Here is a 20159-nt window from a genome sequence, read left to right on the forward strand (position 1 = left end):
TACCGACACACACCGCCCACTCACACACTCATACCGACACACGCCGTCCACTCCCACACTCATACCGACACACACGTCCACTCACACACTCATAACAACACACACCGTCCACTCACACACTCATACCAACACACACCGCCCACTCCCACACTCATACCGACACACACCGTCCACTCACACACTCATACCAACACACACCGCTCACTCACACCCTCATACCGACACACACCGCTCACGCACTCATACCAACACACACTGTCCACTCCCACACTCATACCAACACACACCGTCCACTCCCACACTCATACCGACACACACCGTCCACTCCCACACTCATACCGACACACACGTCCACTCACACACTCATAACGACACACACCGTCCACTCACACACTCATACCGACACACACCGCCCACTCCCACACTCATACCGACACACACCGTCCACTCACACACTCATACCGACACACACCGTCCACTCACACACTCATACCGACACACACCGTCCACTCACACACTCATACCGACACACACCGCCCCACTCACAAACTCATACCGACACACACGTCCACTCACACTCATACCGACACACACTGTCCACTCCCACACTCATACCGACACACACCGTCCACTCACACACTCATACCGACACACACCGCCCACTCACACACTCATACCGACACACACCGCCCCACTCACACACTCATACCGACACACGCCGTCCACTCCCACACTCATACCGACACACGCCGTCCACTCCCACACTCATACCAACACACACCGCCCACTCACACACTCATACCAACACACACCGTCCACTCACAGCCTCATACCGACACACGCCGTCCACTCACACACTCATACCGACACACGCCGCCCACTCACACACTCATACCGACACACACCGCCCACTCACACACTCATACCGACACACACCGTCCACTCACAGCCTCATACCGACACACACCGTCCACTCCCACACTCATACCAACACACACCGCCCACTCACACACTCATACCGACACACAAACCCCCTGCTGTTGGTGCGTTTGACCAGTAGAACAAAACCGATGAATTACAAGGGGAGCAGCAGGGGGTTCACACCACCAGAACAAGACAGTGCGGAGCCCACACCCACGAGGTGTGTGTGTGTGTGTGTGTGTGTGGGTCCATCATTAAGAATGCTAATCAGTACTTCACCCATAAGCCCCTGTAGATACCAGCGGCTCACACCAGGGCGAACAGATCAATACTGATGAAGCTTTAATGTCATCATCTACAGTACTACAGCGTGCACGCACACACGCACACACACACACAAACACACACAGGTGTTAGCAGTGGTGAGATGGGTATCAGCAGGGGACGGATTTACTGAATAAACGAATTTACACAGCTGACGTGTTAACACATAATCAGTCCATGTGTTGGTCTGTCTGTCTGTGTGTGTGTTTGTCTATGTGTGTGTGTGAGCGGATAATGACTCAATTAGCTGCTCTTCACACAGACGGCCCAACATGGCACATAAATTAGCAGTCGCATTCATCGGCAAAGTGTCACCTGCGAAGGACAGTTTACAAATACGGCGAGCGGCGGCTGTCACAACGGCGACGCGCCAATATAGACGTCCAGGCCGACTTTGTGTTCGAGGGGAACAGACCAGTGCCAGTCAGCGAGGGCCAAGCGGCCCGGAGACCCAGGGGAGGCCAGAGCGTGCCAGCCCTGAAAAGGTCAACTTGACACGGGCACAGCCACCATCGACCCCCCCCACCCCAACGTGATAAAAATCAGATAAAGTTAAGACCAGGGATCGACCCGACTCCCAGCCCCGCCCCCGCGGCCACGCCACGCATAACATTAACCGTGGGGGAGGGGCTCATCGCTGGCTTCAGTCTGAGGTCACATGTGATGAGGAATTAATTCTAATCCTGCATGCACACACACACACAAACAAGCATACTAGGGATTTTGAATGGTTCATTATATACAGTGAAGACATTCTCACCTCTTACACACCCATGTGTTAGTGAGGATTATCATAAAAATCATATAAAGTGAAAGTGAAGTCATTGCCATGCACTGCAGCATGGCACCTGGTTCACACAATGAAATGTGTCCTCTGCAACCCATCACCCTGAGTGAGCAGTGGGCAGCCATGACAGGCGCCCGGGGGAGCAGTGTGTGGGGACGGTGCTTTGCTCAGTGGCACCTTGGCGGATCGGGATTCGAACCGGCAACCTTCTGATTACGGGGCCACTTCCTTAACTGCTAGGCCACCACCTTTAATGCTTTAGTTGGATACAAAGCCTGGACTCTGGATTAGTTGAACAGGAAGTGATTCTCCCATCATGCATTGGGCCTCCTGTTCCAGTCTGTAGAGGCAGAAGTTGCACTTTACACCGTTTCTCAGAATAACAGCGTACAGAGCAGATACTGCAGGTTCCAGCTTCCCACCCCTGAGGACCAGCCTCATCCTACAGGCCTGACTGTCCTCCTGCTGTCAGCGTTCTTCTAAAACCTGGAAGGATGTGTGTGTATTCTTCTGTATTTTATCAGGTCTGCTGAGGCGCATTTGTCCAGTCTGGGTCCAATTGATTACACAGAGTCCTGAGTCAGTCGGTCTCTGTGTGTGAGTGTGTGTTTCTGTATAATTTATGTACAACCTCCTGCATACACACACAAACAAGCATACTATAGGCTTTGATTTGTTCATTACTGCAGTGAAGAACCTTGGAGGTTCTGACCCTTATTCTGTACAACTCTGCCCCCTGTAGGTCAGGAAGATGAGACACACGTTGCTCTGTTTTTATTCATCAGATGCTGCAACAAATTACAGATGATTAAAGATGGGAGGTTAGTGGTGCTGTGTGAATATTTAATGTTCACTGCCTTTTCCTCAGATTCGGACTGTTCTCAGTATCGGTCATAATCCTGCACATTCACCCATGCATGTCAGCTGACTGGAAGAGCTGTTCTCAGATCAGATGACTGGATCCTGCTAGATCTGTTCTCAGATCACCTGACTGGATCCAGCAAGAGCTGTTATCAGATCAGCTGACTGGATCCTACAAGAGCTGTTATCAGATCAGCTGAATGGATCCTACAAGAGCTGTTATCAGATCAGCTGAATGGATCCTACAAGAGCTGTTCTCAGATCATCTGACTGGATCCTGCAAGATCTGTTCTCATATCAGCTGACTGGATCGTGCCAGATCTGTTCTCAGAACACCTGACTGGATCCTGGAAGATCTCTTCTTAGATCATCTGACTGCAGCCAGTATAAAATCTATACTATATGACTTGAGTGGAAGTGATTAGTTGTCACATGTGACACAGCACAGCACACAGTGAAATGTGGTCTCTGCATTTAACTTTCTGATTACAAGTCAGCTTCGTAAGTCAGCTTCCTGAGCTGCTCACTCAGGGTGATGGGTTAAATGCAGAGGACAAATTTCACTGTGTGCACTGTGTGCTGTGCTGCTGTGTATCACAAGTGACGATCACTTCACTTTCACTTAACAGCTAGGCTACCACTGCACCACAAAGCACAATATGTAGACATTTTCTGACACACAGACGACAGGTTTATTTTCTTTCTCAAATAAACACATATGTACATGTGTGATACGAACACACGCATACACAACTCTGTTCTCTTTTGTTGTCGTGTGTGTGTGTGTGTGTGTGTGTGTTAATGACCTTCTGGCAACTCATTTCCTTCTTGATATTTGACTGACAGATAGAGATGTTCTCTGCTGTCAGGTTCCTTCTCTCTCTCTCAATCCGCACTTCTGTCTGGATGAGTGAGAGGTCAGTAAATCAGCGTCTGTCAGGCTGTTCAGACCCACAGGAATCCCTCACACACACACAACCATGTATTTAAAAAAGATGTAATGACACAAAAAAAATGCAAATAATATGATTTTTACATTTTCTTCAACTTGAATTTCATTACAGACATTATGAAGAATGATGCTCAGGGTTACATTTCAATTAAAGAACATTTCAAATGTCTCAAAACAGTGGAATGCTACTTATTATTGTATCTTATTAATGAACGTGTTTATATAGTTGTTTATCATTTCATGGACCGTGTGTGTGTGTGTGCCCCGAATGATTAGCTGTTTTATTAGAGCGCAGCGTCACTCATCTTCACCTCCTTAATCCATCAGCACAATCGAGCAGCAATCAGACATATTGATCAATTGGTAAGAGGCTGTCAGCTAAAACACACAGAACAGAGAGGCTGCACGTTGTGTGTGTGTGTGTGAGAGAGAGAGAAGGGGGGGTGATTCTGTGATTTATAACAGTTTCTCACCCATATGACTTGTGTCGGCACGGCATAAGTGTTTCTGATTGGCTACATGTGGAAAGAGTTATTATTCTTCAGACATGAGCTGGGACGTGTGTGTGTGTGTGTGTGTGTGTGTGTATTGAGGTGTGGTGAGTCTGCTGAGCCCCCAATCACCTGACCCTAAGTAACATCAACATCTTTTACTGTAAAAGAGGCCCCGCCCCCATTCCAAAACTGATCAGTGCTAATTGGTAGCCTAGAGGGTAAGGAAGTGGACCCGTAATTGGAAGGTTGCAGGTTCAAATCCTGAGCGCCAAGGTGCCACTAAGGTCCCGTTCATCAAGGTTCCGTCACCACACACTGCCCCCCTGGGCGCCTTTTCCTGTTTCACTTTTTCACTTTAATTAACATGTATTATGTGCTTTAATGTGTGTTTTTTCTTAAGAATATCCCATAAACTATAATGAAAACCATTGCTGGCCTACAAAGCCAAGGAAGGGTCAGCAGCACCCTCGACCTCAGACCTCTCATCACTCCTCACTAGATGTTCCAATAGCTGAGTCGCTAAAACTCTTCAAAAATATTTACTTAGAAATATTACTGTAAAAATATAATACTTAAAAATATTACAGTAGTAGATTCAAAAGACCTCATAATTAAAAGTTGGAGGAGTAGGTGGGTTGGGTTCCTAGTGAACCAAACAAGGGTTTTCAATGACGGATATTTCAAAGCACTAATGAAAGTCGCTCTGAATAAGAGCATCTGCGAAATGCAGTAAATGCAAAAAGGCTGTAGAACCAACTCTTTATTCTACAGTTCAAATGAATAACAACACATTTAATAATTCAATCATGACTAACTTATTACTTACATATATTTATTGTGTTATTTATTAAATGTTTACATGACAAGCTGAACATTCATTCACTGTGGGTGATCAGTGGATCCAGCCGCACATAAAAACTGTAACAAAACAAAAAACCCACACAATTTCATTGAAATGAAGCAGTTGAGGAATTAGAGAAAGAGTCCCTTCATAAAATAAGTCACCATTGTTTAATAATTTATTTTTGTACTGTAAAATCCATTTTCACTTCTCTGAAATCAGCAGGAGGAATGTTCAGCAATTCCACCTCTAAAGTTTTCTAAAAGCTTTTTTTTTTTTTTACTTTACGCTATTTACTTAAATCACAATAAAACAAGGTTTAAATAATATTTTCTTTAAAATGCAACTCCTCATTTCCAATAAAACATTAAGAATCAAATAAGAGACACACCCACTGCTGCTGAGATCATAAAAAAAGAAAAAAGGACCAACCAATCAGATATGTACACCTTAAAACCAGAACAAATCCAGATATTATAAACCCTGTGTGTATATATATGTGTGTGTGTGTGTGTGTGTGTGTTTGTATAGCTCATTGGGCAATAGACAATTATAGACTTCTGCCAGAGCAGTCATGGGCGGAGCTGTCACTGTGGCAGGTCCCTTCTTCAGGGGGTGTGGTCGGCTCCACACTCTGACCCAGTCCAGAAGAGTTTGTGCTACAAAACACAGACATGACATTACCCAGTATGCATCAGTCCTGAAAAGACAACATCCTACTCCTCTAGACAACCTTCTACTGCCGCCGCCCCCCCCCGCCTACACACCTCTCACAATCAGAGTCACAGTCACTGTTGCTGCTGCTGTTGTCATCGTCGTCGTCACGTGTCTCTGGCCCGTAGGGTGGGTGTGACACATTGTGGGCGGAGCTCAAGATGGCCTGTGCGATGGTGTAGCGCGTCAGGCCCTGACTGCACGCCTCCATTCGGCCCACGCTCAGCTCCGACTGCAGGAACAAGTGCAGACGACTGTCAGACAGGAACAGTGTCCTCTGGAGCACCCTGAGGGTGGAGCCAGAGAGTAGAGAGGTCAGAGGTCAGCATCTTATCCTACAATATCCTACAGGAGACAGGAAAGGGGCAGAGACTCACGCCTCCAGAAACTGCTGCAGCCCCTTCATCCTCTCAGCCACGTGAGAGCTGTTCCTGGAGCTGAAGAACGGGGTTCCTGGAGGGAGTTTGGGCAGGTCCCTACAAACAAATACACACACACACATCAGTGATGTGAAGAGATGGGCGGGGTTATATGACCAGGTGGGCGGAGACAGGAGGCAGTCTCACATGAGCAGCGCATTCTCCTGCAGTTTATGCCTCAGCCAAACAAACTCGCTGTACCGTCGCCGCACACACGACCGTTTCCTCCAGAAGCACATGCTGTTGGTCTGAGAAGCAGAGCAAGATGGAGCTCCGCCCATCATTCTCTCTCTCTCTCTCTCACACACACACACACACACACACACACACCAGAGTCATGTATGAAGATCAGACATGGACTACTGATACAAGCACTGATGTAAGTGGTTCTGGTGTCAATGTAAATGCCACGTGACGCAGCGCTCACTTAATCAGTGTGTGGCCAGTAAAGCCGTGTGTGAGCTGCTCTGGGTTCTGACAGCAGGGGGCGCTGTGGGCTGAACTCACATGCAGGCAGATCTGGTAGTCGACGTGCGTGTGCCAGAAATCGTCTCTGTGGACATGCGGATCCTGAACCCAAACGCTGATGAACTCCTGCAGGTCACATGACACAAGAGCAGAGGGACATTAATCTGTGTGTGTGTGTGTGTGTGTGTGTGTGTGTGTGTGTGTGTGTGTGTATCAGTCCAGAACTATAAGCACCACCCTGCCTGCACAACCACCATCGGTCCAGCTCCTCATTACCAGGGATAAGTTCATGACGAAATAATTAATCTTCTACTCGTTCCTCACGTTCCTCATGGCGTCATAAAGCAGCTTTACTGAGAAAACAAGCAGTCAGGTGGACTGGACTGAGAGCCACACAGCTACAACCGGATAAAAATTGTCTGTTTGTATGTGTGTGTGTGTGTGTGTGTGTGTGTGTTTGTTCTCTGTTCTGTTTCTCCTCACATTTGTCATTCCGCTGTCCACACTCTCCTCCATCTAAAACAGAAAACACAGAGGTGAGAGGTCAACAAAGTCACATGAACCCTGTAGCCTCCGGTTTCCAGGGTCAGAGTTCAACAGAAAACCAGGAGCAGGAGAACTGAGTCCTGATCCAATATGGTTTATTGATCCAGGCACAACAGCAGCAAAAACAGCCAAACAATTGCAAACAAGAACCTGCTCACTCTATAACAGGAAGTCTCTCTCACACACACACAAACACAAACACACACTTCTGTTGTGACATGCCGACATTTCCCAGATTTATTCACCAATTCCAGACAAAAATGTCCACATTGTGACACAGCAAAAATTCCCAAACACACAATCACTACTACAGAAATCCAAACACCTCACCCGAAACCCACTACTACAGTAACCCAACCACAACCTCACCCCCAAACGCACTACTACAGTAACCCAACCACACAATCGCTCCCAAACCCACTACTACAGTAACCAAACTACGACCTCACCCCCATAACCCACTACTAATCAGAAGGTTGTTGGTTCGAATCCTGATCTGCCAAGGTGCCACTGAGGTGCCACTGAGCAAAGCACCGTCCCCACACACTGCTCCCCAGGCACAGTCATGGCTGCCCACTGCTCACTCAGGGTGATGGGTTAAATGCAGAGGACAAATTTCACTGTGTGCTGCTGTGTATCACATGTGACAATCACTTCGCTTTCACTTAAACCCACTACTACAGAAACCCAAACACAGAATCACCCCCAAACCCACTACTACAATAACCCAAACACACAATCACCCCCAAACCCACTGCTACAATAACCCAAACACACAATCACCCCAAAAGCCACTACTACAGTAACACAAACACACACTCACCAAGACTCGCGTGAACAAGCTCTCGGCTCGAGCCACACGCGGCTCTGCGACCGGTGTACGCGGGGCGCGCTGCCGACTCCATGACGTGTGCTCGTCCACGTGATTTTGGGAGTCCAAATCCGCCAATCAGGGGCCATGTCAACAGACATCACGTGACTGGACCCACGGTTGAATTGATAATCGGTCTTCTTGTCAGATACAGCGTGGTGCTTGCAGCGTCTCAATCAATCAGCGCGTCTGGGCGCGGGGTCACCTGATCACAAACCAATCAATCAAACGCGTTTTATACACGGGACCCGGCACACTCGTTTTATTTGCGTTTCATTCTTAAATTGCTACACTTCGCGTCATCAAACCGCGGGAATCTGAAAGGACGAAGCATCTGAAGATCCGCTTTTCTTCGAGGGGAATTTCCATCATGGCCACACTCAGCGGGTCTCACTGGTCTCCACCAGCAGGCTCCGAAGACCTGACCCCAGACCCCTCGCCTTCCACGGGGATGAAGGTGGCGTCTTTTTACTGTTTAAAAAGTCCTTGAAGTTACACTAAGCTGGTTATTATCGCATTTTTTATGTTGATTATTACGTCGCCTCACTAGGTGTCTATATAAACAATTTCACATTGACTTCGAATACTTACGCCTGGGGCGCCATCTACTTGTCGCCATGAGAATACAACATAACCACAGACATCACGATTATTTTATTGGGATCTTATAAACCTAGAAACACACTCGCCCATATGGATCAGAAGACCCAGGTTCAAATCCCACTTACTATCATCGAGTCCCTGACGACCTAACCCTGAGTGTCTCCAGGGAGGGACCGTCCCTGTAACTACTGATTGTGAGACGCTCTGGATAAGAACGTCTCATAAATGCTGTAAACATGGGTTATGCTGAGGTTTGTCAGTTTTCTTTAACCATTTTTTGCTAGTTAAGGTTCCCTAAAAGTGTATATATATATATATATATATATATATATCAGCATCAGTTCAACTGCCTCTTTGACTTAATATAATGGGTGTAATTGGTTTATTAACAGGCCTGGTGGAACAGCCATGTTGCTGAATGTGGTTCCCAAATGGTGAAGTGAATTGTCGATTACAATCAGGCAGCTTCATTGCAGCTTTCCGTCTTTAATGCACGCTTGACATCTCCTTCTGTTCTGTAGATGTCGCACGGTTTTAATGAAACATGAGGAAATGTTGGGGTGTGTCTGAAGCAATTATTTTTATGAAGACACGGGTGTGTCAGCCAAGATCTTGGGTCCATACAACAGCCAGGCAAATGCAACTTTGTCTACAGAATGGGGACATCGCTCTGTATCAGCAATCCAGAAGAAACGTGCTCACCGGAGCTCCCCAATAAACAGGATTTCAGTCCCGGTGTGGCGAGACCTCGAGACATACAGAAGACAATCACATCAAAAATGCAGAATCTACAAAGTTCTGCTCATACACAAGGGCATCTTGGTGAAAATTTTGAGGATATGAAAAAACTTTTGGAAGGATTTTAAGTCTTCAAAATACAAATATAAAGTGATTTGCTGTAATGGCACCATTGTGTCCCTGAGTAAGGCACTTAACCCTGTTATTTGTCCCCCTGGAGACACTCAATCTTGACAAGTGTCCCTCAGGATTAGGGGTTGAAACAGTAGCTCTAAATGTTCGTGAGCACTGAGGAAACCTTCTTCAGGTGTGGTCTGGTGTTCCAGTAACTGACATACAAGTCCAAGACCACACTGACGTGGACGTTCCAACAGCCAGGACGTAGTGAACAGGTGCAGAATAGAATGGAGATCAAGGAAATAGACAGACGTAGTAAAAGACTCATAGAAACTTTTATTGAACAAAACAAAACATATTTACAGAGGAAGTCGAGGAGGGGAAAAAAATGACACGGGGGGGTGGGGCACGTTCTGTAATTCTAAGGAGGAGGAATGAATCCATCTCCTCTTTAATGCTCCATCCTTCCATAACTCAAGTCTGTTCAACAGGACACTCACACGCACTCTCTCTCTCTCTCACACACACACACACACACACACACAGTTAAGTCCATTATAAACAGCTATTACACAAAAAAAAAAAAAAACACAACACCCAGATCCCTGGGAGGAGGAACGGCGACGTTACAGTTACTGGTTCAGGTTGAAGGGGGCGTAAGCGAGGAGCTTATAGACAGAACTTGGGGGCGTTAGCAGACTGTTGATGGCGGCGGAGGGCACGGCTGCGGGAGGAGTCGAGCTACTGCTGCTCATCCTCGGGACAGGAATGCCAGGTGAGACGTTCCTCGTAGAAGGAGATGACCACCTGAGGGCAGCGCGTGTTCGCTTCACGTGCCGGAACCAGATCTGCTTCGTCCGAGTCCTTCCTACAAAACACACGCACACACGTACTCAGCAGCAGTGGTGGACGAAGTACAAGATGTGCACTTGATTTAAAGTAGAGATACACACTTTAATGTATACAGTGGTTACTTAACGTCCTAAAAACATCCTATTGAGTCCCTTTTAACAAAACGTCTTTATGAATCTTTAACAGCCACTACAAACAGCAAAAATACTTCAACTACACAATTACAATAGATGCCACTGCAAGTAAAAACCTTGCTCATAATTCACTGTTAATGTGGCGTCATTTTGATTTTCTGCTGGAGCTCCACACAGAGACTGCTTTTGAAAAATAAATCCCGGTCTTGCCAGAGGTTGCAGATTCCAAACCCCGTCCAACAAGCCGAACAAATAAATAAAAAAAGGTCAGAGATTCGGGATGGAGACGCGCAGGTTGCGTGATAAAAACACGTTATTAATCAGTCTGGGGGGTTATAGGATCAGAAACAGTTATGTAAATAAATCACAAGTAAAAAAAGAAAGAAAGTAAAAAGGTCTCTTTGGTAGATACGTTAAAATACTACTTAGAGTAGTGAATTACAGTTACGTCCTTTCTGAAGTGAAGCGATTGTCGCTTGTGATACACAGCACACACAGTGAAATTTGTCCTCTGCATTTAACCCACCACCCTGTGTGAGCAGTGGGCGGCCATGACAGGCGTCCGGGGAGCAGTGTGTGGGGACGGCGCTTTGCTCAGTGGCACCTTGGCGGATCGGGATTCGAACCAGCAACCTTCTGATTATAGGGCCGCTTCCTTAACCGCGAGGCCACCACAGCCCCTAAAAAGTAATTGTGATTGCACTGCATTTAACCATCACCCTTGGTGAGCAGTCATGACAGTGTGTGGGAACGGTGCTTTTGCTCAGTGGCACCTTGGCGGATCGGGATTCGAACCAGCAACCTTCTGATTACTGGGGCCGCTTCCTTAACCACCAGGCCACCTCTGCCGCTTGTGGATGTATTGATCCTTTGTAGTTTGCTGTAATTGGGTTTGGTTCTCCTACGAGATCGAACATCTCACCACTTCATGAGGAACATGAGCTCCCCACTGCTGTCCGTAGCGCCAATGATCCTCTCGGGTTCCAGGTTCCGTGCAAATCCCCGTGGCTTCTCATTCTACAACAAAGATGGATCAGAAGATGGATCATACTGCCATGCGGTATGAAGTTAACCCCGGTGCAGGAAGGCTGAAGCTGCAGAAATCATCTTACCGCCTCCTTCTTCTTCTTGGCTTTGTTCTCCTCGCTCTCCGGCTCCTCTGTGGAGGGCTTCCTCTTGTTGGACTCGGGCTTCTCCACCACCCCCTTCTGCGAGTCCAGGAACGCGCTGATGAGCTCTGGACAGTCCAGGTTCTCCTCTGGTTCCCATGTGTTGTCAGCGCTGTGGAGCACAAGACACGCATTAGCACAGTCCCGACCAAGGAGAAAGTCAACCAGACCCCACCGAACGGTCACTCACTCTGTGAAGCCCTTCCACTTGAGGAAAAACTCCACCTTCCCGTTGACCACGCGCTGGTCAATCACCTTCTCCACCACAAACTCCTCCGGCTCAGACACCTCCTTCTTGGATTTGGTCAGCTGCTTCTTGCCCATGGCTACGAGAAATAAAGACATGGCGCGCTTTAACACGCGAGACGCCACACCGGGGCCCACGCGGACCTTCGGGTGGCGTCCCTGCACCAGGTAATCAACGCCGTGATACGAGCGCCGCCTACCGGAGTCACCTTTTCCACCGGCTCTAACGACGCCGAAAGGCCTACATTTCCCAACAGGCCCCGCGACAAAACCAAAATCCACGGCGCACGGGGTTCGTTCGCTCCGCAACAACCCGAAACGCGCGAAGGACTCGCACCCGGGGTCAAAGTGTAAGCGTGACGCGGTGTTGGTCAGCTGACTGTAAGACGAGTTCGCAAAAAGAGGAGAGCGCTGCGGCGACGTTAAATACCGTCAAATAGCGGACGGAGAGGAGGCCGCGGCTCGACTAAAACCGCGCCGAGGTCCGGATTTAAACCGGATCCGTCCCGGCGCGACTCCGCTCCCGCCAAAAAAAAAAAAAAAAAAAAAAGCACCACCACAACAGCAGCAGCAGACTCCTCGGGGGGACGCGAGGCTGCAGTACGCGGGCCCCGCGGCCCGGTCCCGGCAAAACGCGCGGCTCCCGCGGCCCGGTCCCGGTACTCACCCGTCTTTTCCTTTGTTGCCACCGTGCGCGAGAGAAATGGAGCCGCTCTTCCACGCCGCGTGCAGACAAACCGCCGCTCGGCCACGCCCCGTGCGTGCTGACGTAGGCGAGCTCGCGCGGCGACGTCCTTTACGCGCCGCGCGGGTCTGCGCGTGTTAGGCACGCCGACGAGCCACGCCCCTTACGCACGGCAGCGCAGCGTCGCCGCGCGGAGGTGAGCTTTTATTTTTGTTCTTGAACAATTAAAAGAGCAGGTGAATCGATTTCACAAAAAAAAAGTTATTTTATTTTAATAATATTAATAATCACACACACAGAGTAATTCATAACGTCTTGAAAATACCGTTCACCCCAAAATCTACACACACACACACACACACAGGTATAAAAGGAGTTCCGTACAGGAGTGTGTGACGCGGTGCGGTGAGGTAGTTTTTATGAAATAAGTAGTCATGAAAACGAAGCGGCGTGGCGTCACCGGCAGGTTCTCCAGCTCCTGCGACATGGGTGACATGGCAACTGCAACAAGCTTCACGTCGCCATGGACGCCGCAGCAGGTGTCCGGCGACGTTCCTCAGGGCAGCGGAATGCATTTGATGTTGATTTTTAATCACCATTTCCTGTCCCCAGGACAGAGAGGATCAAACCTCCCACCACCCAAAACACACACATACACACTCTCCATTGTCTCGTGTTTAATATCGCCAAACATCTCTGTTCCAGGCTGCACGGAACAGGAAGAGGCGGAGCCGTTATTCTGCCACACCCCCGTACCCCGCCTTCACGGTTTCTTCTCCTTCTTCCTCTTGTTGTTATTTTTTCCCGCATCACTGCCGCCGCGCCGCCGCACCACCACCCGTCCGTCGGCGGTGCAGTGCAGGGCGTGCCTGTTGGGGGTCAGAGGTCGGCCGCGCTCGTCGCGCAGGCCCAGCAGCACTTCATGCGACAGCGCCTGCACCTGGCGCTTGGCGAGCGCGAGTGCGCGGCCGACGTGGTTCCTCTCGCGGAGGAGGTGTTCCCGACGCGCCGCCAGACCCTCCACCTCCAACTGCAGTCCGGCGATGGCCTCCAGCTTCCGCTTCCGGCAGTTCTGCGCCGCCAGCTTGTTTTTACCCCGCCTCCTCACGTCTCGCAGCAGCCCCGCCTCCGGCCCTGACAGGCCCCGCCCCTCCAACAGCTCCAGGAAGTGCTCCATGGGCATGTTGACAATCTGTAGGGCTGAGTAGGGCAAACCAAGCGCACGCACGCGCTGCCCATCACGGCTAAGCTCCTCCTCTTCCTCCTCCTCACTCTCTACTTCCTGTTTGATGCTGGCCGGGAGGGGCTGGGCACAGTAGGCGTGGTCATGATAAACCCTCTCTGCATAAGCCACACCTTTTGGGGGAAGAGACTCCACCTCGCTACTGTAGCCAGTGGCTCCACCCTCATACTCCAACAGCGAACCGGACGATGATGAGATGCAGGGAGAGGCGGAGCTCCTGGAGCTTTCAACCGATAAACCAGAGTCTGAGTCAGGATCGTCCAATAGCAGCGCAGAGCCTGCTGCCAACCCCACCTCTCCCAGGAGCTCACAGCCAATCACGTCCAGCCCTTCCAATCCCAGCAGACCAATCTGCTCAAACACGGCTTCGTCCAGATACCCGCCCCCTCCTGCAGGAGCGCCGCCGTTCCCAGAGGCGTTGTTCACCAGAGGGAAAGGGGGCGGGGGCAACTCTCCACCATCCCCAGAGGGCGCGTCAGGGAGGGAGGAGTTACTGGACTCCAGACGTAACAGCGAAGGACCTGGCTGTCCTGAGGACCACCTGGCCCTGGTTACCATGGCCTCCTGTAAACTGACATTGTGGCTGATGGCAGCGGATAAATCGGCCACGCCCAGGTCCGCCAGCCGCTCAAGATCCTGTACGATCACACACACACACACACACACAGCCAGAATGAACATTCTGTGCACACTACAACATGAGATGTTGGGAGATGATAAATAAAATCGTGATAAGACTAAATAAATCGTGATTTTAATGGATGGAGATTAATGTGTGTGACGAGGACTCACATCGAACTCAGGCAGGGAGAGGAAGTCCTGCCAGCGCTGCTGGAGATCTGTCCCACTGCTGAACAAACTCTGAAACACACACAGACACACAGGTCAGATCCAGGAGTAAGTGTGAGATTGTGTGTATGTGTGTGTGTGTGTGTGTGTACCTCATGTCCCACTGCAGACGTGTGCGTTTCCTGGTGGAGCGGAGCGGCGCTGATCTCCTCCTCGTCTTCCTCCTGTTTCACTACGCTGAGATCCTCATATTCCGAAACACACAAACACACACAAACACTCAGCAGTCTTCCTGAATTCTGGCCACACCTTCATCGACCATGAGTTAAAACCAGGCAGGGTCAGGACTGTCCAACCATCACACACACACACCTCCAAGGTCAAGTGCAACAGTCTTCGTGTGTGTGTGTGTGTGTGAGAGCGATGCAGACCCCCCCCACCCGTGTGTGTGTGCGTGTGTATGATGATGAAGGCCAAATCTGGTCCGTGAACACAGACGTCCTGTCTGGACCTGGGTGTGGTGGAGCTCAGCGTTGTGGTACTGGACCATGATGATGAGGAGGACCTCGATAGTTACCTCGTCGCTCGCCGCTGTCACGTGGCCGCCTGCTTCTACCGGCGCGTCCTGCGGGGGCTCGCGGGCCTCGTCGCCGCGGACCAGGTGCACGAGCCACGCGTCGAGGCGCGTGGGGAAGCGGCGGCGGGCGGGCGCGGCGAGCGCGCGCACGTCGCGCAGCGCCAGCTGCCGGTGCAGCTCGGGGCACTTGGCGTGCGGGCCCGGGACGGGCGGCGGCCCCAGCAGGCTGAGCAGGATGGCGGCCTGGATCAGACCCTCCGTCAGATACTTCTTCACCTGCTGCATTGCGCCCGGGGCCGGCGAGCCACGCGGTAACAAAGAGGAGGCGCGAACAAAAGCGCGTCACGCGGTGGGCGACTCCGGCCAGAGCGTCCCGCGCCACCCGCCGCTCAGTGCGCCGCGCGACACGGCGACATCGCGACCGACGCTTGTTTTCGCGTTGAGGTGAACTCGAGGAAAGATGAGAAAGAGCCGAACCGGACGCCCGCACCCAGCGCGCATAATCCGCCGCGTCCGCCCCGCCCACAGCCCCCAGCGCAGCCGCTGATTGGCTAAGGGGAAGATGGACCGATGGACCGGCCAGTCAGAAGTGTCGGTAGCCGGCATTCAGCGATTCTCCACTTGTTTCGGTCTCTTTCTTAAAGGACGAGTTTCGGTTCTAAGAGTCTATGTGTAAATACGCGAACGACGAACACGGTTTATAATGACACAACCGGTCCTGTCATTCATTATTGATGTCATATATGACACGGACTGGAAACTGACGTCACTTCCGGATCGTCGTGGCCCACTGAGTGCAGATGGCAGTGGGGAGCACGTGCTTTTTTTCTTTTCTTTTCTTTTTTTTTTTTAACTTTACAACTTAACGATATATCCAAAAAGCCCTCTAATAAAGACAATTTATATGAACACGATATTTCACACACAAAAAACATATTTTAGATTGAGACATGATTATTTAAATATAACGTTACTAGATGATTGTGTTTGCCAGATCTATAGTATCCATTCTCTGTTGAACATTTGAGGCTCTGATGTCTCATTAAGAGTTCGATGGTTTATAATTCCACTATATCTGTATCTGAACCTGTAATCTCCATGACCTTAGGTTAAAGTACAAGAAATAGAGGCCAAAGTTTAACCTGCAGTTATGCTTGGAAAATACATTTTAAAAATATTTGCTCTCAAACATAATGCGCACAAAAATAAAAAATAAGTTATAAATTATGGAGGTTGTGAGCATATATTTAATGACACTCACCTATGAACCAGAATCAGGTTCAAATCCCACTAACTACCATTGTGTCCCTGAGCAAGACACTTAACCCCGAGTGTCTCCAGGGGGGGACTGTCCCTGTAACTACTGATCGTAACTCGCTCTGGATAAGAGCATCTGGTAAATGCTGTAAATGTAAATGACTATAAGGACAAAATCCTTAAAACAAGAGAAAACTCCTGATGATGGAGTTGACATATCGCCCAATGTGTCTTTAAATAATTACTTATAAGCGCTGTAATTGAGCATGATTTGTGGAGATTTATGGTGTGAGAAATGCTTGGTTAATTTAAGCCTCAGTTAAAAGTAAAAGTGCTAATTGTAAACAGATAATTCAATTACTAAATAAATATGAGAGTTATGTCACCGTCATTTAACAGGAACTGAAGGTGGCACAAAAAAAGTCTCCAAATTTCTTCTACCACAATTTTACCCTCTGTCCGATGTACAATCAACATTTAAAAAAAAAACCCATAATGTACGACGATGAACCATTTCATTCTATGTAATTATGACCATAGTATGAACCACGTCATTATACTTCATTGTAGTTATTTTAATAGCACGACCAGGTACAGATCTCTGCGCTCGTCTTACAGCCAAACAACGCACGACGCAACACGTGGTGACGCACTACGTAAACAGTGAAGAGGGGCGTGGCCGAGTTGCATTTACAGTTATATATATAAGGGGTCGGATGTGAAGATCGCTAGTGGAAAATGTTAAATATGTTGAAATCAAGATGACAAACTGACAAGCATCAGTTTGGAACCTTGCAGCCCCAGAGAGACCGATGCAGCTCTTGTGTGTGATGCCATATATTTCATTTTGGCCTCATAGTTCTGAGTTTAATTTTCCCCAAAACCAGGATCAGCCCACCTGCTGCACGTTAGGCAGCTGAATATTGAATTCTGGGTAGAATTGTGAGCTGTGAGTTTCTATTCACATCACAGCCTGTATATTGTGCAGCTCATTAGTGGCGTTCCTGGCATGGTCCTGGCATGTTCCCGAGTGTGTGTGTGCTGCACCTGCAGGGGCTCATTTATATTTAACCCCAGTCTGTTTATTGCCTTTCACTGAACATCAGATTTTATTTAATAATAATAGACGACACACATCAAATAACCAGGACATTAAAATCACTTTTGTGTCCTATTAATGTGTTCATAGAACAGGGGACAGAGTGGTGTTGACATGAATGATCTCTTGATGCTTCAGTAGAATATTGGTGGTTATTTGGCTGGTAAATAATGCTGTGTTCTGATTATCAGAAGAACGCAGTGTCATTATTAAATGTCTGACCTGATTAGAATGCCGCGGTGAGAATGAGAAGAATTTCCGTCCTGTTCATTACCGCCGTCCACAGACAGTTGCCAGGAAGCAGCGTGTGTGGAAAACATCAGGAGTAGATGCGAAACAAAGGGCTCAGAACCAAGGTCATGCTCCAGTTTTCTGGGATCAAAGCTACTGTTCTTGAAATAAAAAATTTTGGTCATCAAGTAACCAACATCAAACCAGCGTACAACTTCAGATCAGTTGGAACCCGAATGACTGCAGCATAAATAAACAGCTACATAAGACTTTATCACATTCAGTTGCGGAGCTTCAGGTGCTGCTTATTTATTTATTATTGTTGCGTGTAGTAGGAATATTACTTGTATGAATATGGACTGGTGTGCTTTTTGATATTAATAACTGGGTTGTGTTTGGTTATTGGTATAATTTTGGTGTCTAAACCTGAGATGAGAACCACACATTCATGCATTTGTCTCGATTTTCCATCCTGTGTTCCCATGGCACTGAAAAGAAGCTAATTAGCAAAACAGTCTTGACTGCATGTGTGTGTTATGCACGTTACTCACTCTCATTTGTAGGGTGTGTGTGTTTGTGTGTATATATAGCAGGTGGTCATCTGGATGTGTCGCTGTTTCTGACTCTAACATCAAGATGCCCGTTGCTCTCTGCCTCTCCCTCCTGCTCTCCGCTTTGATTCTGTCCATCCAGGGGGTTTCGGTTCTCCCAGAGCTCCTTGCCCCGGACAACAGCCTGCACTGGCCCAAGATCAAGGTAAGTGGCCTGTGACCTCTCACCTGTTCATAATTGGGTTTGAAATACTCTATCAATCAATCAAAAGATTGACTTCAAAAGAAGTCAAAAGAGTATAGTAACACCCATCAAACCATCAACCAATTCTCTAATCCACCTGTCAAACCATCAACCAATTCACTAATCCACCCGTCAAACCATCAAACCAACCAATTCGCTAATCCACCCATCAAACCTGCAACCAATTCACTAATCCACCCATCAAACCATCAACCAATTAACTGATCCACTCGTCAAACCATCAAACCAACCAATTGACTAATCCACCCATCAAACCATCAACCAATTTGCTAATCCACCCATCAAACCAGCCACCAATTCTCTAATCCACCTGTCAAACCATCAACCAATTCACTAATCCACCTGTCAAACCATCAGCGAATTCACTACTCCGCCCATCAAACAATAAACCAATTAATTAATCCACCCATCAAACCAGCAACCAATTCGCTAACCCACCCATCAAACCATCAACCAATTCGCTAATCTATTTATCAAACCACCAACCAACTCACTAATTCACCCATCAAACTCTTCACCAATTCACTAATCCACCCATCAAACCATCGACCAACTCACTAATCCACCTGTCAAACCTTCAACCAATTCATTAATCCACCCGGTTTATGAACAGGAACGTCTTTTGTGTTTCGTCATGTTAACTTTCTGTTCCTGACATTTTCAGCGATTTCAGGAGACCCCCCGCAGCCTGGAGGTTCTCGACCTCCCGCTGCCCGTCATTCAGTTCAGCAGCCGCCTGTCGGCTCCTTCCCTGCTGAAGCTGTACCCCGCAGCGGGGAAGCCGTCCCACATGCACGCCAACCTGCCACTCCGGTTCGGCCGCTCGGACCAGTGGGAGCGCGGGCCCCGAACCAAGTCCTCCCTCAACCTGCCGCAGCGCTTCGGCCGCTCCTACATCTGCAGCGACTGTCCCCGCGCCGGGACCCCGCCGTCCGCCACCCTGCCACAGAGGTTCGGCCGGAGAGGCGCGCCGAGCGCGGCGGAGATGATCCGAGATCTTCTCACCAAGCTGGTGGCGGAGAGCGAGTGAGTGGCTCACACCTTCTCGCCCCACGAGTGACGCGGTGTCTCAGGAAATGTTAAATGACCGTGTGTGTGTGTGTGTGTGTGTGTGTGGGTTTGTCAGGATGCACCCTGGAGAGCTGCTTGAAGGTGCGGTGTCAGAGGAGGACAGCGCCATTACGGATCTACTGTAGAAGATGAACTCTGATGTTCTGCCCTGTTCTGTAGTCTTTATGATTATCGATGTGAACTGAAATAAAATTGTCTTTTAACAGAAACAAATTGTTCTGTGTAAAGTATGAATGGAATAATGTTATTTTACTATGGATTTTTAGTTTTATTAGTGCCGTCGGTCCTGTGGATAATTTAATCCACAGAACATCATCAGAAACCTCATTGCCAA

At 48.7% G+C, this 20159-nt stretch overlaps 3 protein-coding genes across 3 annotated transcripts; all 3 read right to left on the reverse strand.

Moving 5' to 3' along the window:
* Positions 1 to 5157: 5157 nt before the first annotated feature.
* Positions 5158 to 8256, reverse strand: snx10a (sorting nexin 10a). The gene is made up of 7 exons (XM_028991603.1): positions 8151 to 8256; positions 7265 to 7297; positions 6821 to 6907; positions 6461 to 6561; positions 6272 to 6370; positions 5948 to 6181; positions 5158 to 5839 (listed from the first exon to the last, which is right to left on the reverse strand). Exons 2-7 carry the CDS (start codon positions 7295 to 7297, stop codon positions 5731 to 5733), a joined length of 663 nt encoding a protein of 220 aa, XP_028847436.1. The 5' UTR covers positions 8151 to 8256; the 3' UTR covers positions 5158 to 5730.
* Positions 8257 to 9972: 1716 nt separating this feature from the next.
* cbx3a (chromobox homolog 3a (HP1 gamma homolog, Drosophila)) lies at positions 9973 to 12871 on the reverse strand. Its single transcript, XM_028992111.1, has 5 exons — positions 12725 to 12871; positions 12002 to 12137; positions 11755 to 11923; positions 11565 to 11659; positions 9973 to 10524 (listed from the first exon to the last, which is right to left on the reverse strand). The coding sequence occupies exons 2-5, from the start codon at positions 12133 to 12135 to the stop codon at positions 10398 to 10400; spliced, it is 525 nt and encodes a 174-aa protein (XP_028847944.1). The 5' UTR covers positions 12136 to 12137; positions 12725 to 12871; the 3' UTR covers positions 9973 to 10397.
* Positions 12872 to 12987: 116 nt separating this feature from the next.
* On the reverse strand, positions 12988 to 15853 carry nfe2l3 (nfe2 like bZIP transcription factor 3). Its single transcript, XM_028992110.1, has 4 exons — positions 15352 to 15853; positions 14927 to 15019; positions 14778 to 14846; positions 12988 to 14621 (listed from the first exon to the last, which is right to left on the reverse strand). The coding sequence occupies exons 1-4, from the start codon at positions 15634 to 15636 to the stop codon at positions 13506 to 13508; spliced, it is 1563 nt and encodes a 520-aa protein (XP_028847943.1). The 5' UTR covers positions 15637 to 15853; the 3' UTR covers positions 12988 to 13505.
* Between the last annotated feature and the right edge of the window lie 4306 nt (positions 15854 to 20159).

This window comes from Denticeps clupeoides, chromosome 9 (assembly GCF_900700375.1).
Source record: "Denticeps clupeoides chromosome 9, fDenClu1.1, whole genome shotgun sequence".
Classification (NCBI taxonomy): domain Eukaryota; kingdom Metazoa; phylum Chordata; class Actinopteri; order Clupeiformes; family Denticipitidae; genus Denticeps; species Denticeps clupeoides.